The following is an 18,277-nucleotide window of genomic DNA, read 5'->3' as shown; positions in this document are numbered from 1 at the left end:
AATATTAATTTGTTTGTAGTGGCGGGTCTCAGGGTTTGCTGCGTGTAATATTAATTTGTTTGCAGTGGCGGGTTTCAGGGTTGGCTGTGTGTAATATTAATTTGTTTGTAGTCACGGGTCTCAGGGTCTGCTGCGTGTAATATTAATTTGTTTGTAGTGGCGGGTTTCAGGGTTGGCTGTGTGTAATATTAATTGGTTTGTAGTGGCGGGTCTCAGGGTTTGCTGTGTGTAATATTAATTTGTTTGTAGTCACGCGGGTCTCAGGGTTTGCTGCGTGCAATATTCATTTGTTTGTAGTCACGCGAGTCTCAGGGTTGGCTGCGTGTAATATTAATTTGTTTGTAGTCACCGTTCTCAGGGTCTGCTGCGTGTAATATTAATTTGTTTGTAGTCACGGGTCTTAGGGTCTGCTGCGTGTAATATTAATTTGTTTGTAGTGGCGGGTCTCAGGGTTGGCTGCGTGTAATATTAATTTGTTTGTAGTCACGCGGGTCTCAGGGTTGGCTGCGTGTAATATTAATTTGTTTGTAGTCACGGGTCTCAGGGTTGGCTGCGTGTGATATTAATTTATTTGTAGTCACGGGTCTCAGGGTTTGCTGCGTGTAATATTCATTTGTTTGTAGTCACGGGTCTCATGGTTTGCTGCATGTAATATTCATTTGTTTGTAGTGGCGGGTCTCAGGGTCTGCTGCGTGTAATATTAATTTGTTTGTAGTCACGTGCCTCAGGGTTTGCTGCGTGTAATATTAATTTGTTTGTAGGCACGTGCCTCAGGGTCTGCTGCGTGTAATATTAATTTGTTTGTAGTCACGGGTCTCAGGGTTTGCTGCGTGTAATATTAATTTGGTTGTAGTGGCGGGTCTCAGGGTTTGCTGCGTGTAATATTAATTTGTTTGTAGTCACGGGTCTCAGGGTTGGCTGCGTGTAATATTAATTTGTTTGTAGTGGCGGGTCTCAGGGTTTGCTGCGTGTAATATTAATTTGTTTGTAGTCATGGGTCTCAGGGTTTGCTGCGTGTAATATTAATTTGTTTGTAGTCACGGGTCTCAGGGTCTGCTGCGTGTAATATTAATTTGTTTGTAGTGGCGGGTCTCAGGGTTGGCTGCGTGTAATATTAATTTGTTTGTAGTCACGCGGGTCTCAGGGTTGGCTGCGTGTAATATTAATTTGTTTGTAGTCACGGGTCTCAGGGTTGGCTGCGTGTGATATTAATTTATTTGTAGTCACGGGTCTCAGGGTTTGCTGCATGTAATATTCATTTGTTTGTAGTGGCGGGTCTCAGGGTTTGCTGCGTGTAATATTAATTTGTTTGTAGTCACGGGTCTCAGGGTTTGCTGCGTGTAATATTAATTTGTTTGTAGTCAAGGGTCTCAGGGTCTGCTGCGTGTAATATTAATTTGTTTGTAGTGGCGGGTCTCAGGGTTGGCTGCGTGTAATATTAATTTGTTTGTAGTCACGCGGGTCTCAGGGTTGGCTGCGTGTAATATTAATTTGTTTGTAGTCACGGGTCTCAGGGTTGGCTGCGTGTGATATTAATTTATTTGTAGTCACGGGTCTCAGGGTTTGCTGCATGTAATATTCATTTGTTTGTAGTGGCGGGTCTCAGGGTCTGCTGCGTGTAATATTAATTTGTTTGTAGTCACGTGCCTCAGGGTTTGCTGCGTGTAATATTAATTTGTTTGTAGGCACGTGCCTCAGGGTCTGCTGTGTGTAATATTAATTTGTTTGTAGTCACGGGTCTCAGGGTTTGCTGCGTGTAATATTAATTTGTTTGTAGTGGCGGGTCTCAGGGTTTACTGCGTGTAATATTAATTTGTTTGTAGTCACGGGTCTCAGGGTTTGCTGCGTGTAATATTAATTTGTTTGTAGTGGCGGGTCTCAGGGTCTGCTGCGTGTAATATTAATTTGTTTGTAGTCACGTGGGTCTCAGGGTCTGCTGCGTGTAATATTAATTTGTTTGTAGTCACGGGTCTCAGGGTCTGCTGCGTGTAAAATTAATTTGTTTGTAGTGGCGGGTCTCAGGGTCTGCTGCGTGTAATATTAATTTGTTTGTGGTCACGCGGGTCTCAGGGTTGGCTGCGTGTAATATTTATTTGTTTGTAGTCACGGGTCTCAGGGTTGGCTGCGTGTGATATTAATTTATTTGTAGTCACGGGTCTCAGGGTTTGCTGCGTGTAATATTCGTTTGTTTGTAGTCACGGGTCTCAGGGTTTGCTGCGTGTAATATTCATTTGTTTGTAGTGGCGGGTCTCAGGGTCTGCTGCGTGTAATATTAATTTGTTTGTAGTCACGTGCCTCAGGGTTTGCTGCGTGTAATATTAATTTGTTTGTAGTCACGTGCCTCAGGGTCTGCTGCGTGTAATATTAATTTGTTTGTAGTCACGTGCCTCAGGGTCTGCTGCGTGTAATATTTATTTGTTTGTGGTCACGCGGGTCTCAGGGTTGGCTGCGTGTAATATTTATTTGTTTGTAGTCACGGGTCTCAGGGTTGGCTGCGTGTAATATTAATTTGTTTGTAGTCACGTGCCTCAGGGTCTGCTGCGTGTAATATTAATTTGTTTGTAGTCACGTGCCTCAGGGTCTGCTGCGTGTAATATTTATTTGTTTGTAGTCACGCGAGTCTCAGGGTTGGCTGCGTGTAATATTAATTTGTTTGTAGTGGCGGGTCTCAGGGTCTGCTGCGTGTAATATTAATTTGTTTGTAGTCGCCGGCTCAGGGTCTGCTGCGTGTAATATTAATTTGTTTGTAGTCACGCGGGTCTCAGGGTCTACTGCGTGTAATATTAATTTGTTTGTAGTCACGGGTCTCAGGGTCTGCTGCGTGTAATATTAATTTGTTTGTAGTGGCGGGTCTCAGGGTTGGCTGCGTGTAATATTAATTTGTTTGTAGTCACGCGGGTCTCAGGGTTGGCTGCGTGTAATATTAATTTGTTTGTAGTCACGGGTCTCAGGGTTGGCTGCGTGTAATATTCATTTGTTTGTAGTCACGGGTCTCATGGTTTGCTGCGTGTAATATTCATTTGTTTGTAGTGGCGGGTCTCAGGGTTGGCTGCGTGTAATATTAATTTGTTTGTAGTCACGTGCCTCAGGGTTTGCTGCGTGTAATATTAATTTGATTGTAGGCACGTGCCTCAGGGTCTGCTGTGTGTAATATTAATTTGTTTGTAGTCACGGGTCTCAGGGTTTGCTGCGTGTAATATTAATTTGTTTGTAGTGGCGGGTCTCAGGGTTTGCTGCGTGTAATATTAATTTGTTTGTAGTCACGGGTCTCAGGGTTGGCTGCGTGTAATATTAATTTGTTTGTAGTGGCGGGTCTCAGGGTTTGCTGCGTGTAATATTAATTTGTTTGTAGTCACGGGTCTCAGGGTTTGCTGCGTGTAATATTAATTTGTTTGTATTCACGGGTCTCAGGGTCTGCTGCGTGTAATATTAATTTGTTTGTAGTGGCGGGTCTCAGGGTTGGCTGCGTGTAATATTAATATGTTTGTAGTCACGCGGGTCTCAGGGTTGGCTGCGTGTAATATTAATTTGTTTGTAGTCACGCGGGTCTCAGGGTCTGCTGCGTGTAATATTAATTTGTTTGCAGTCATGGGTCTCAGGGTCTGCTGCGTGTAATATTAATTTGTTTGTAGTGGCGGGTCTCAGGGTTTGCTACATGTAATATTAATTTGTTTGTAGTCACGGGTCTCAGGGTTTGCTGCGTGTAATATTAATTTGTTTGTAGTCACGGTCTCAGGGTCTGTTGCGTGTAATATTAATTTGTTTGTAGTCGCCGGCTGAGGGTTTGCTGTGTGTAATATTAATTTGTTTGTAGTCACGGGTCTCAGGGTCTGCTGCGTGTAATATTAATTTGTTTGTAGTGGCGGGTCTCAGGGTTGGCTGCGTGTAATATTAATTTGTTTGTAGTCACGGGTCTCAGAGTTTGCTGCGTGTTATATTAATTTGTTTGTAGTCACACGGGTCTCAGGGTTGGCTGCGTGTAATATTAATTTGTTTGTAGTCACACGGGTCTCAGGGTTGGCTGCGTGTAATATTAATTTGTTTGTAGTCACGGGTCTCAGGGTTTGCTGCGTGTAATATTAATTTGTTTGTATTGGCGGGTCTCAGGGTCTGCTGCGTGTAATATTAATTTGTTTGTAGTCACGCGGGTCTCAGGGTCTGCTGCGTGTAATATTAATTTGTTTGTAGTCACGCGGGTCTCAGGGTCTGCTGCGTGTAATATTAATTTGTTTGCAGTCACGGGTCCCAGGGTCTGCTGCGTGTAATATTTATTTGTTTGTAGTCACGCGAGTCTCAGGGTTGGCTGCGTGTAATATTAATTTGTTTGTAGTGGCGGGTCTCAGGGTCTGCTGCGTGTAATATTAATTTGTTTGTAGTCGCCGGCTCAGGGTCTGCTGCGTGTAATATTAATTTGTTTGTAGTCACGCGGGTCTCAGGGTCTACTGCGTGTAATATTAATTTGTTTGTAGTCACGGGTCTCAGGGTCTGCTGCGTGTAATATTAATTTGTTTGTAGTGGCGGGTCTCAGGGTTGGCTGCGTGTAATATTAATTTGTTTGTAGTCACGCGGGTCTCAGGGTTGGCTGCGTGTAATATTAATTTGTTTGTAGTCACGGGTCTCAGGGTTGGCTGCGTGTAATATTCATTTGTTTGTAGTCACGGGTCTCATGGTTTGCTGCGTGTAATATTCATTTGTTTGTAGTGGCGGGTCTCAGGGTTGGCTGCGTGTAATATTAATTTGTTTGTAGTCACGTGCCTCAGGGTTTGCTGCGTGTAATATTAATTTGATTGTAGGCACGTGCCTCAGGGTCTGCTGTGTGTAATATTAATTTGTTTGTAGTCACGGGTCTCAGGGTTTGCTGCGTGTAATATTAATTTGTTTGTAGTGGCGGGTCTCAGGGTTTGCTGCGTGTAATATTAATTTGTTTGTAGTCACGGGTCTCAGGGTTGGCTGCGTGTAATATTAATTTGTTTGTAGTGGCGGGTCTCAGGGTTTGCTGCGTGTAATATTAATTTGTTTGTAGTCACGGGTCTCAGGGTTTGCTGCGTGTAATATTAATTTGTTTGTATTCACGGGTCTCAGGGTCTGCTGCGTGTAATATTAATTTGTTTGTAGTGGCGGGTCTCAGGGTTGGCTGCGTGTAATATTAATATGTTTGTAGTCACGCGGGTCTCAGGGTTGGCTGCGTGTAATATTAATTTGTTTGTAGTCACGCGGGTCTCAGGGTCTGCTGCGTGTAATATTAATTTGTTTGCAGTCATGGGTCTCAGGGTCTGCTGCGTGTAATATTAATTTGTTTGTAGTGGCGGGTCTCAGGGTTTGCTACATGTAATATTAATTTGTTTGTAGTCACGGGTCTCAGGGTTTGCTGCGTGTAATATTAATTTGTTTGTAGTCACGGTCTCAGGGTCTGTTGCGTGTAATATTAATTTGTTTGTAGTCGCCGGCTGAGGGTTTGCTGTGTGTAATATTAATTTGTTTGTAGTCACGGGTCTCAGGGTCTGCTGCGTGTAATATTAATTTGTTTGTAGTGGCGGGTCTCAGGGTTGGCTGCGTGTAATATTAATTTGTTTGTAGTCACGGGTCTCAGAGTTTGCTGCGTGTTATATTAATTTGTTTGTAGTCACATGGGTCTCAGGGTTGGCTGCGTGTAATATTAATTTGTTTGTAGTCACACGGGTCTCAGGGTTGGCTGCGTGTAATATTAATTTGTTTGTAGTCACGGGTCTCAGGGTTTGCTGCGTGTAATATTAATTTGTTTGTATTGGCGGGTCTCAGGGTCTGCTGCGTGTAATATTAATTTGTTTGTAGTCACGCGGGTCTCAGGGTCTGCTGCGTGTAATATTAATTTGTTTGTAGTCACGCGGGTCTCAGGGTCTGCTGCGTGTAATATTAATTTGTTTGCAGTCACGGGTCCCAGGGTCTGCTGCGTGTAATATTAATTTGTTTGTAGTCACAGGTCTGAGGGTCTGCTGCGTGTAATATTTATTTGTTTGTAGTGGCGGGTCTCAGGGTTTGCTGCGTGTAATATTAATTTGTTTGTAGTCACGCGGGTCTCAGGGTCTGCTGCGTGTATTATTGATTTGTTTGTAGTCACGGGTCTCAGGGTCTGCTGTGTGTAATATTAATTTGTTTGTAGTCACGCGGGTCTCAGGGTCTGCTGCGTGTAATATTAATTTGTTTGTATTCACGCGGGTCTCAGGGTTTGCTGCGTGTAATATTAATTTGTTTGTAGTGGCGGGTCTCAGGGTCTGCTGCGTGTAATATTAATTTGTTTGTAGTCACGCGGGTCTCAGGGTCTGCTGCGTGTAATATTAATTTGTTTGTAGTCACGCGGGTCTCAGGGTCTGCTGCGTGTAATATTAATTTGTTTGTATTGGCGGGTCCCAGGGTCTGCTGCGTGTAATATTAATTTGTTTGTAGTCACGGGTCTCAGGGTTGGCTGCGTGTAATATTAATTTGTTTGTAGTGGCGGGTCTCAGGGTTTGCTGCGTGTAATATTAATTTGTTTGTAGTCACGGGTCTCAGGGTTTGCTGCGTGTAATATTAATTTGTTTGTATTGGCGGGTCTCAGGGTTTGCTACGTGTAATATTAATTTGTTTGTGGTCACGGGTCTCAGGGTTTGCTGCGTGTAATATTAATTTGTTTGTAGTCACGGTATCAGGGTCTGTTGCGTGTAATATTAATTTGTTTGTAGTCGCCGGCTGAGGGTTTGCTGTGTGTAATATTAATTTGTTTGTAGTCACGGGTCTCAGGGTCTGCTGCGTGTAATATTAATTTGTTTGTAGTGGCGGGTCTCAGGGTTGGCTGCGTGTAATATTAATTTGTTTGTAGTCACGGGTCTCAGAGTTTGCTGCGTGTTATATTAATTTGTTTGTAGTCACACGGGTCTCAGGGTTGGCTGCGTGTAATATTAATTTGTTTGTAGTCACGGGTCTCAGGGTTTGCTGCGTGTAATATTAATTTGTTTGTATTGGCGGGTCTCAGGGTCTGCTGCGTGTAATATTAATTTGTTTGTAGTCACGCGGGTCTCAGGGTCTGCTGCGTGTAATATTAATTTGTTTGTAGTCACGCGGGTCTCAGGGTCTGCTGCGTGTAATATTAATTTGTTTGCAGTCACGGGTCCCAGGGTCTGCTGCGTGTAATATTAATTTGTTTGTAGTCACAGGTCTGAGGGTCTGCTGCGTGTAATATTTATTTGTTTGTAGTGGCGGGTCTCAGGGTTTGCTGCGTGTAATATTAATTTGTTTGTAGTCACGCGGGTCTCAGGGTCTGCTGCGTGTATTATTGATTTGTTTGTAGTCACGGGTCTCAGGGTCTGCTGTGTGTAATATTAATTTGTTTGTAGTCACGCGGGTCTCAGGGTCTGCTGCGTGTAATATTAATTTGTTTGTATTCACGCGGGTCTCAGGGTTTGCTGCGTGTAATATTAATTTGTTTGTAGTGGCGGGTCTCAGGGTCTGCTGCGTGTAATATTAATTTGTTTGTAGTCACGCGGGTCTCAGGGTCTGCTGCGTGTAATATTAATTTGTTTGTAGTCACGCGGGTCTCAGGGTCTGCTGCGTGTAATATTAATTTGTTTGTAGTGGCGGGTCCCAGGGTCTGCTGCGTGTAATATTAATTTGTTTGTAGTCACGGGTCTCAGGGTTGGCTGCGTGTAATATTAATTTGTTTGTAGTGGCGGGTCTCAGGGTTTGCTGCGTGTAATATTAATTTGTTTGTAGTCACGGGTCTCAGGGTTTGCTGCGTGTAATATTAATTTGTTTGTAGTCACGGGTCTCAGGGTCTGCTGCGTGTAATATTAATTTGTTTGTAGTGGCGGGTCTCAAGGTTGGCTGCGTGTAATATTAATTTGTTTGTAGTCACGCGGGTCTCAGGGTTGGCTGCGTGTAATATTAATTTGTTTGTTGTCACGCGGGTCTCAGGGTCTGCTGCGTATAATATTAATTTGTTTGCAGTCATGGGTCTCAGGGTCTGCTGCGTGTAATATTAATTTGTTTGTAGTGGCGGGTCTCAGGGTTTGCTACGTGTAATATTAATTTGTTTGTAGTCACGGGTCTCAGGGTTTGCTGCGTGTAATATTAATTTGTTTGTAGTCACGGTCTCAGGGTCTGTTGCGTGTAATATTAATTTGTTTGTAGTCGCCGGCTCAGGGTTTGCTGTGTGTAATATTAATTTGTTTGTAGTCACGGGTCTTAGGGTCTGCTGCGTGTAATATTAATTTGTTTGTAGTGGCGGGTCTCAGGTTTGGCTGCGTGTAATATTAATTTGTTTGTAGTCACGGGTCTCAGAGTTTGCTGCGTGTAATATTAATTTGTTTGTAGTCACACGGGTCTCAGGGTTGGCTGCGTGTAATATTAATTTGTTTGTAGTCACACGGGTCTCAGGGTTGGCTGCGTGTAATATTAATTTGTTTGTAGTCACGGGTCTCAGGGTTTGCTGCGTGTAATATTAATTTGTTTGTATTGGCGGGTCTCAGGGTCTGCTGCGTGTAATATTAATTTGTTTGTAGTCTCGCGGGTCTCAGGGTCTGCTGCGTGTAATATTAATTTGTTTGTAGTCACGCGGGTCTCAGGGTCTGCTGCGTGTAATATTGATTTGTTTGCAGTCACGGGTCCCAGGGTCTGCTGCGTGTAATATTAATTTGTTTGTAGTCACAGGTCTGAGGGTCTGCTGCGTGTAATATTTATTTGTTTGTAGTGGCGGGTCTCAGGGTTTGCTGCGTGTAATATTGATTTGTTTGTAGTCACGCGGGTCTCAGGGTCTGCTGCGTGTATTATTGATTTGTTTGTAGTCACGGGTCTCAGGGTCTGCTGTGTGTAATATTAATTTGTTTGTAGTCACGCGGGTCTCAGGGTCTGCTGCATGTAATATTAATTTGTTTGTATTCACGCGGGTCTCAGGGTCTGCTGCGTGTAATATTAATTTGTTTGTAGTGGCGGGTCTCAGGGTCTGCTGCGTGTAATATTAATTTGTTTGTAGTCACGCGGGTCTCAGGGTCTGCTGCGTGTAATAATAATTTGTTTGTAGTCACGCGGGTCTCAGGGTCTGCTGCGTGTAATATTAATTTGTTTGCAGTCACGGGTCCCAGGGTCTGCTGCGTGTAATATTAATTTGTTTGTAGTCACGGGTCTGAGGGTCTGCTGCGTGTAATATTTATTTGTTTGTAGTGGCGGGTCTCAGGGTTTGCTGCATGTAATATTAATTTGTTTGTAGTCACGCGGGTCTCAGGGTCTGCTGCGTCTATTATTAATTTGTTTGTAGTCACGGGTCTCAGGGTCTGCTGTGTGTAATATTAATTTGTTTGTAGTCACGCGGGTCTCAGGGTCTGCTGCGTGTAATATTAATTTGTTTGTATTCACGCGGGTCTCAGGGTTTGCTGCGTGTAATATTAATTTGTTTGTAGTGGCGGGTCTCAGGGTCTGCTGCATGTAATATTAATTTGTTTGTAGTCACGCGGGTCTCAGGGTCTGCTGCGTGTAATATTAATTTGTTTGTAGTCACGGGTCTCAGGGTCTGCTGCGTGTAATATTAATTTGTTTGTAGTCACGGGTCTCAGGGTCTGCTGCGTGTAATATTAATTTATTTGTAGTCACGGGTCTCAGGGTTTGCTGCGTGTAATATTAATTTGTTTGTAGTCACGGGTCTCAGGGTCTGCTGCGTGTAATATTAATTTGTTTGTAGTCACGTGGGTCTCAGGGTCTGCTGCGTGTAATATTAATTTGTTTGTAGTCACGGGTCTCAGGGTTGGCTGCGTGTAATATTAATTTGTTTTTAGTGGCGGGTCTCAGGGTTTGCTGCGTGTAATATTAATTTGTTTGTAGTCACGGGTATCAGGGTTTGCTGCGTGTAATATTAATTTGTTTGTAGTCGCCGGCTCAGGGTTTGCTGTGTGTAATATTAATTTGTTTGTAGTCACCGGTCTCAGGGTCTGCTGCGTGTAATATTAATTTGTTTGTAGTCACGGGTCTCAGAGTTTGCTGCGTGTAATATTAATTTGTTTGTAGTCACGGGTCTCAGGGTTGGCTGCGTGTAATATTAATTTGTTTGTAGTGGCGGGTCTCAGGATTTGCTGCGTGTAATATTAATTTGTTTGTAGTCACGCGGGTCTCAGGGTCTGCTGCGTGTAATATTAATTTGTTTGCAGTCATGGGTCTCAGGGTCTGCTGCGTGTGATATTAATTTGTTTGTAGTGGCGGGTCTCAGGGTTTGCTGCGTGTAATATTAATTTGTTTGTAGTCACGGGTCTCAGGGTTTGCTGCGTGTAATATTAATTTGTTTGTAGTCACGGTCTCAGGGTCTGCTGCGTGTAATATTAATTTGTTTGTAGTCGCCGGCTCAGGGTTTGCTGTGTGTAATATTAATTTGTTTGTAGTCACGGGTCTCAGGGTCTGCTGCGTGTAATATTAATTTGTTTGTAGTGGCGGGTCTCAGGGTTGGCTGCGTGTAATATTAATTTGTTTGTAGTCACAGGTCTCAGAGTTTGCTGCGTGTAATATTAATTTGTTTGTAGTCACACGGGTCTCAGGGTTGGCTGCGTGTAATATTAATTTGTTTGTAGTCACACGGGTCTCAGGGTTGGCTGCGTGTAATATTAATTTGTTTGTAGTCACGGGTCTCAGGGTTTGCTGCGTGTAATATTAATTTGTTTGTATTGGCGGGTCTCAGGGTCTGCTGCGTGTAATATTAATTTGTTTGTAGTCACGTGGGTCTCAGGGTCTGCTGCGTGTAATATTAATTTGTTTGTAGTCACGGGTCTCAGGGTCTGCTGCGTGTAATATTAATTTGTTTGTAGTCACCCGGGTCTCACGGTCTGCTGCGTGTAATATTAATTTGTTTGTAGTCACGCGGGCCTCAGGGTTTGCTGCGTGCAATATTAATTTGCGGGAAATGTTTCAACGTTTGGATGTTCGGCCAATGCCGGTTCCACTGTACGGTTTATTAGCGGTTCTAGGAAACTGGAGATCCTGGAGGAAGCCCGTGCAGAACACGTGGTGAACATATAAATGCCACGCAGAAAAGTGACCACTAACCGCCACGCTCACTACTTCAGAACCGCTTGTTGTGTTTAGTTCGTTGTCCTTCCCCCGCACCTCCCGATTTTAGCACGGTTGGCTACGTACGACGTGAAAGAAGTTCGACATGCACACCCATTAGATCCTCCCTCCTTTAACATCTTTGTGCTGTGTATCGACCACCGGTGCTCCTTAGATGGTGAGCCAGTGGACGGCTTCACAAGTCGCCTGGAGAATATCTGAATCCCACAGCGAATGATCGACGTGGCAAGCAGTGGTTCATATACTTTATACGAGAATTTGGCTTTTGTAAATTTCCACGTAAGCCACTTCATTGATCCTTCATTTGTGGCCAGATCGGTACTGAAAGAGAGGTATATAGCTCAGTGGACCTTGCCTGGTAAACCGAAAATATAACATTTTTGAAATAGTTCCTCTACGTGGTCCACGGTTGAGTTTGCTGACCGAAGACGCGCTGTGCGCTAGGGCCTGTCGGTGTCGTCGCTAGCTGCACCTGCCTCGACGTGGACACGCGTGAACTCTGCTGAAAGAAGGTGACCGGCCGCGTCTCTTGATTCCTGTGTTGTGTGACCCTTCCACCCTTCCACCCTGCCACCCCCCCCCCCCCCTCTTCCTCACAGAGCGGCCAGCAGTGGCACCCTATCCAGGAGTTGCTGGCGCTGGAACAAGATGGCCTGGAGCTCGCCGACGTGAACCGCATTCTGGAGCTGCTCACGGAGAAGAAGATGCGGCTGGAAGCGGTGAGTTGTTGGCCCCCTGGAGGAATGCTGGTGGCGTTTGCACAGGTTTGGCCACCGGCGGCAACGGGAACGCGGCACGGTGGCATTTGCGATGGTGTGGTGTCGGGGAGGAATGTGGTGCCGGAGAGGTCGGTTGTTGTCAGGCGGTGCGACATCGCTGCGATAATTCCGCAGCGATAGGGCGCCGGTATAGTTCCGTTCCGCAGAGGCGTTCGCATGTGCGGCCACAGCTTCTGCCACGAGCTTCCGCTCACGGGGCAATCGCTGGCCTTGCATCCGCACGCTGATGTAAGTTGCTCGCGACAAGTAGCGACGGTGCCCCATGCGCGCACGTGCAAACGCAGCGTGCGATTGCACGGCACCCATATGGACGAAGGGTGATGGAATGTATGGAATTCTCTCCCACCCTAGGGAGAGAATTCCCTCCCACCCGATGTGTACGAAGGGTGATGGAATGTGTGGAATTCTCTCCCACCCTAGGGAGATAATTCTCTCCCACCCTAGGGAGATAATTCTCTCCCACCCGATGTGTACGAAGGGTGATGGAATGTGTGGAATTCTCTCCCACCCTAGGGAGAGAATTCTCTCCCACCCGATGTGGACGAAGGGTGATGGAATGTGTGGAATTCTCTCCCACCCTAGGGAGAGAATTCTCTCCCACCCGGTGCGGACGAAGGGTGATGGAATGTGTGGAATTCTCTCCCACCCTAGGTAAGAACTGACCAATTCTCGGCAGTCATTTAAATACGTTGTGTTTTGTCTTAACGGTGCATTACGCGTGAATTTGTTAAGTGCTTTGCACAATCTTGATCCCGAAATTGCCTTTGAAATCGAATGTTGTTGTAGTTACGGAGCTGGGCCTATGCATGATTACATAAAGGCGGCAAGTTGGTACAATCCAATTAGGATTTATAAAGCGCCTGTGTGTGACCACATCTAAAGATGCTCTACAAGAGTGGTGGGCATGGATGGCTGGAAGATTCCGCAAATCACCATGATAGAAGGACCCTGTGTTGCAATCTTAATTGTTTAGTCCTACAATGGATAAATATATTTTTTTATCACATTGCGATAGAGTTGAGCAGCATCCAAAGGCACTGCCATCGTGCCTGCGAGTGTAATTCAGAGGTCTAATCTACGCCTAGAGACGCACCATTGTATTTATACACGTAGCGCGGTGTATTGGTTTACGCGCACTGCGCTATGAACCCAGCAACCTGTGTTTCGTTCCCAGTCGTGGCTAACATCGGCGGTGAGCTAATTCTGAACCGTGTCCGGGCTCCATCCCTTCAGCAACCCACACTGACGCAGCATGATGAAATATGGCCAAACAATCCCCGTGACCGGCACAGCGTGGGGAAGCCTTTATTCGTCAGTGTATTAACAAAGGACCCTGCATTATTTTACAACGTCTACGTCTTAAGTGAAGATGCAAAGTATTTTATTTGACCTTGTCATGCGCTTTGCTTTTTTTTTACTTTTCCAGGAGTCTACAGTGGCACAACACCAGCTGCTGATTGAATTCCTGCAGCAGGTTCAGCGCGGCAAGCAGGCGGTGCGTTGTCTCATCTCACCACTCGCCGTTCCACAACATCACAAGCTCCGCCACACTGCGTGGCGTGTTTGGCGTTTCGCACAAACACAGAGTTAATGGAATGTGTATTTCCTCTGAAGCGTTTTTATTGCGATCCTGGTATAAAAGCTGATGAACTGATCGTGGTGGGTTCAATAATTAATTTTTGTACTGACAGCCTTGCAGCCCAAGCCTCTACTGTACACTTCTATCGTGTTCTTTGTTGTAACGTTTTCACCCGCACCCTACTGGACATCTGTGAAAAAGAGCTTAATACCTCATCGGATTCCTCCAGTGTAAACACATATTCTGATTCTGATATGCATATTTAGCAAGCTTAACGCCACTTAGCTTCTAAGATCTCGATAACATTCGATGCATTCAAAATGCTTTGGTCAAAGGCGGTGTTAATAATGGAGGTACGTTTTTTTATCTCCATATATATTTGTGCTGTACTACCAACAGTACTTTTTAAAAAATGTCTTTGCATTTATAGTTTCGAGACTGTCCCCCCCCCGCACCTTGTGGCCATGAGAGGTGTTCTCATTGACTACCACTCACGTTTGTAGTGGGTTCAATTGAGGCGCACACTCAACTTGGAGGCAACACTATCTATTAACGCATAACAACCAACGTGAACATTAAGTACAGGGTGGTGACCACCGTTCCTAATCTCGCTAACACTCGGGGCGAGTACTACACAGCGTGACCAGGGCAGGTGACGGGCTGCCTGGTCACGAACGACGATCGGAGACTCGAGGACCGCTGACGGCGTCTTCGTCCCGGGGTTGAACGGCCCAGCTCTCTGTTCACACCCCCCCCCCCCCCCCCCCCGATTGTAACTGCCGTGGCTCCGCCCCAGGCCACGCCCCCAAGCTTCCCCCCTGGGGCCCCTAGCCCCACCCCCTTTGTCCGGTCACGTGTCCTTGTTGGTTTCACGCAGAGTGTCCACGGGCTGACACGACCTCCGTGACACCCGCCTACAGCACCCATACCGAGCCAACACGGTAGTGACGTCATGTGTCCCTACGCTCGTACGGTCCCTACACAGTAGTGACATCATATGTCCCTACGCTCGTACGGTCCCAACACAGTAGTGACATCATGTGTCCCTACGCTCGTACAGTCCCTACACAGTAGTGACATCATATGTCCCTACGCTCGTACGGTCCCTACACAGTAGTGACATCACATGTCCCTACGCTCGTACAGTCCCTACACAGTAGTGACATCACATGTCCCTACGCTCGTACAGTCCCTACACGGTAGTGACATCACATGTCCCTACGCTCGTACGGTCCCTACACGGTAGTGACATCACATGTCCCTACGCTCGTACAGTCCCTACACGGTAGTGACATCACAAGTCCCTACGCTCGTACAGTCCCAACACGGTAGTGACATCACATGTCGCTACGCTCGTACAGTCCCTACACAGTAGTGACATCACATGTCCCTACGCTCGTACGGTCCCGACAGTAGTGACGTCGTATGTCACGACACATTTATATTGTCCTCTGGTAATCTTTCAGTCATTTGTTTGACAGGCCTGACTGAATAATATTCGCCTGCAAAGCCAGGCGGGCTGGTGGATGAAGTGATATTGGTTTGTGTAGGCACAGAATAGAGTCCTGATTGCATTTGCATTTACCCTGTTGTACGTATTCACTCACCGTATTGTTGATTGTTAAATAAACGCGTGATTGGCATCTGTTGCAATATAACGACAACTGCAAAGCATTTATCATTGCGTCTTCTGCACAAATGCGATTGTGGTTACCGGTGCCGCACAAGCAAACCGTTTTCGTGTGATGCAGCCCAAGGCCGATTGTGTTTTTTTTTCTCTCTCCCTCCCTCCCCGCAGCAACTGGATCAGCTGTCGAAGGAGCTGAGCGTCCTGCAGGGCGATATGCGGCACGTCGAGGTGCGGGACTGTACCTCGGACGTGGGCACGGGGTCACGTGTTGCAAATAGGCCCTGAGCGCAAGCCGTCCCACGCTCCGATTTAAAGCTTTCGTGACTGCAAGGATTCATCTTCTTTGGTTCTTTCGGTAAAGTCACCGCCACCACGTAGAATGGGAACAAAATAATAATAAATTAATAGAATAAAATAACGCAATCAAATTCTCACGACGTTTTCGGCCACAGCACAAGCTGCCTTCATCAGGTGAAGGGACGAGACTGTCTGGAGGACAGCGCTGGAGTAGAAACACAACCAAGCTCAGACCGCGACCTTTAAGCTGTGTGAGAGTAATTAAGGTGCCTTGTGAAAGGAATTAGCATAACAATTGTCCTCCAGACAGTCTCGTCCTTTCACCTGATGAAGGCCGCTTGCGTTGTGGCCGAAACGTCGTGAGAATTTTATTGTCTTATTTTATTTTATCAATTTATTATTATTTTGTTCTCATTCTACGTGGTGGTGGTGACTTTACCGAAAGAACCAAAGAAGAAGTTTTCCACACTCGTGTGTAAATGAGCACGAGAGCCCCAGCCTCGCGATAACTAAAGCAAACTTTTTTTTATTTTACTAGGTAAGGCCTACTGAGCTGCATAGCTCTTTTTCGAAAAGCCTCCTTGGCCACAAATGATAGCTCAACGAAGTGGGCTATCGTGTGAACACTTATAGCGGCGAAACGCGCGCTTCTAAAACGTGGAAGGAAAAACCGGAGGACCCGGAGGAAAGTCCGCACGGCCGCTGTTGTCCCGGGGAGGGAGACACGCAAACTCCAAATATACGAACGTCATAGGTCGGGATTGAACCCACAGCCTCCTTGTATACTAGGCGAGGTAGTCAACATCTCGCCACGGGTTGCATCTGCAACAACCGCCGATGGTGAACAGGCCTGCCCATGGCTGTGTAGGCGACATTGCAGCTAGGCAGCATCTTGAGTACTTCAAAATGAAACGTGAAAAATTGCAACCACTGCGTTTTTTTTGCAGTGGTTCACCACCAGCACGTGTAATGAAAGCTCAACACGTTTGTCAATGACGGTGGCCCTAGACGTGTGTGTGTGTGTATAAATAATAGGATACGTGTTGGCCACCCACCTCCTCATGTGTCGTGCCGGCCTTCGTAGGCGTTCGCTAACAACAGCGTTTCAGGCTATATGGGGGGATCCTTATTTAATAGGATAGTAGGGAGCGGCAGTGTAGCGGTTAGCGGGCTGTACTACGAACCCGGCGACCCGGATTCGATTCTCGCTCATGGCCGACACCAGTGACGATTATCTGAACCAGTCCTGGGCCTCCCCCTAGGTCGACTCAGCCTCCAAATGAGTACCTGGTGCGGTGCGTGAACATCGCCTCTGGGGAGACAAAGGCGGCTGGGTGTGGTGTTGGCCACGCACCCCCCTCGTGTGTCGTACCGACCTTCGTAGATGCTCGCTAACAGCACTTGTCTCCACAGTCTGTTATAGCCTGTACGGGGGATCTTTGTCTTTATATAATAGGATACATTTTGGGCAGGGGGCTTCTCTGCATTGGTCTCGACGATTAAGAAGGGTGGGCCGTTGTCAGAAGCATTGCTTATCATATATCATTCCTTTCAAGGCAGGGTTTTTGACAGATATTTAAGAGTTTTTGTTACATGCGCGTTATTCGTGCGTCGTGTTAAGTTAATTTGTTTTCATTGAACACATGGGTTTTTGAGGATGCGTGAGAATCTATTCAGCCGTGGTAAATGTGCGATGACCATTTTGTTAGTTTAGAATAGTACGTTTTGCTTTTTATTGCCTTTCTTTTCTCGTGCTGCTTTATTGATATTAATGTGCATGTCCGGTGTCCTGACTTGCGTCATAGCATCGTTAATGGATCATCTTCAGGGTGGTTCGAGTGCCTTCCCTGTTACAGGCGGACTAGAGCGCTTGCGTAAATTATTTTAACTTCGGTTGGAAGGCGTCGCGAACCGAGACGTTGCTTGTAAAGTGTTCCGATGGTGTCGGCGTGGCTTCTACGTCAAATCGTATGTCGGCAAGTTTTTTTTCTTCCCCATGATGCTTAGCCCCTCGATTCAATCCCCCCGCCACCGTAATGTGCACATCTAGGAGCTGATGCAGAAACAGCACGAAGCCGTGGTGCCCCAAGTGCCCCAGTTGCCAGAGACCCCATCGACCAGGTGAACAACAACCGTTGGCTTTGGTGAACCGTGGCCCTGGCATGTATTAGAATTGGGAGCGCGCGATTGCTTTGGAAAGCCCCAAAAAGACGGTTTAAAATGGGGATCGATGTCTTTCGAAGTGTGGTTCTCGACAACGATAAGAAAACACGTCTTCCGGAAGATCCCTATGGAGTAGTACCGTCTTCCAGAAGGTGACTTATGAACGCACCCCTTTAAATTGCGCAAATACGTCCTGGGGGAAAGGTTATCCTGAACAACCGGTTTAACAAATAAATTAAAATCTTTTTGAAAGACGGCGCATTCTCCGGATGATAAGACGCGCCTGCTCCCGTTCCTTTCCTTTAAATGACATGGGAAAAAGTCCACCTCATAATCCGGATAATATGGCAATGGTCGCAAGAACCTGGGTGTACGAAACCCCGCGCTGGGAAACCAAGCCGTTTTCTCGTGCAGTTAGTTGACGCGGGCGGACTTCTTCTGACGTTGCTGCAACGTTGCGCTTGCGTGCTTTTTTTTTTCCAGCGGTTGTCTGGTGGACTCGGATCACCCCTTCCCTGCATTCACGGACAGCGCTCGGGTGAGCCGGCATGCCAGCGTCTCCCACGTGCGAGATTTACCCGGCACCTGAGCTTCGTTGTAACATCGTGATATGTAACGTACGGCTCTATCGGCTCGTTTTGTCATGTTTACGAGCGGTAAAGCCCCCCCCCCCCCCCCCCCCAATACGTCGTGGACGTTTTTTGACCACGGCGCATGTCGAAGGCAAGGATTACATGTGTGAGAATAGGTGCACTGTTGTAGCGTAGTGGT

General features: G+C 46.3%; 1 protein-coding gene across 1 annotated transcript in view; it reads left to right on the top strand.

Annotated features, from left to right (window-relative positions):
- The window catches only part of LOC142908625 (E3 ubiquitin-protein ligase COP1-like), a 50,140-nt gene that overhangs the window by 29,309 nt on the left and 2,554 nt on the right, over positions 1 to 18,277 (top strand). The window contains exons 6-10 of the mRNA XM_076059393.1: positions 11,658 to 11,777; positions 13,264 to 13,332; positions 15,215 to 15,274; positions 17,394 to 17,464; positions 17,990 to 18,044. Of these exons, the coding sequence (XP_075915508.1) occupies positions 11,658 to 11,777; positions 13,264 to 13,332; positions 15,215 to 15,274; positions 17,394 to 17,464; positions 17,990 to 18,044 (375 nt within the window). The remainder of the gene's footprint in view (positions 1 to 11,657; positions 11,778 to 13,263; positions 13,333 to 15,214; positions 15,275 to 17,393; positions 17,465 to 17,989; positions 18,045 to 18,277) is intronic.

This window comes from Petromyzon marinus, unplaced genomic scaffold (genome assembly GCF_048934315.1).
Source record: "Petromyzon marinus isolate PM22_M1 ecotype Great Lakes invasive population unplaced genomic scaffold, UKy_Petmar_22M1.pri1.0 PM_G_Scaffold_10, whole genome shotgun sequence".
Classification (NCBI taxonomy): Eukaryota; Metazoa; Chordata; class Hyperoartia; order Petromyzontiformes; family Petromyzontidae; genus Petromyzon; species Petromyzon marinus.
Note: the sequence above shows the minus strand (reverse complement) of the source record. Positions and strands in the feature narration are given on the sequence as shown.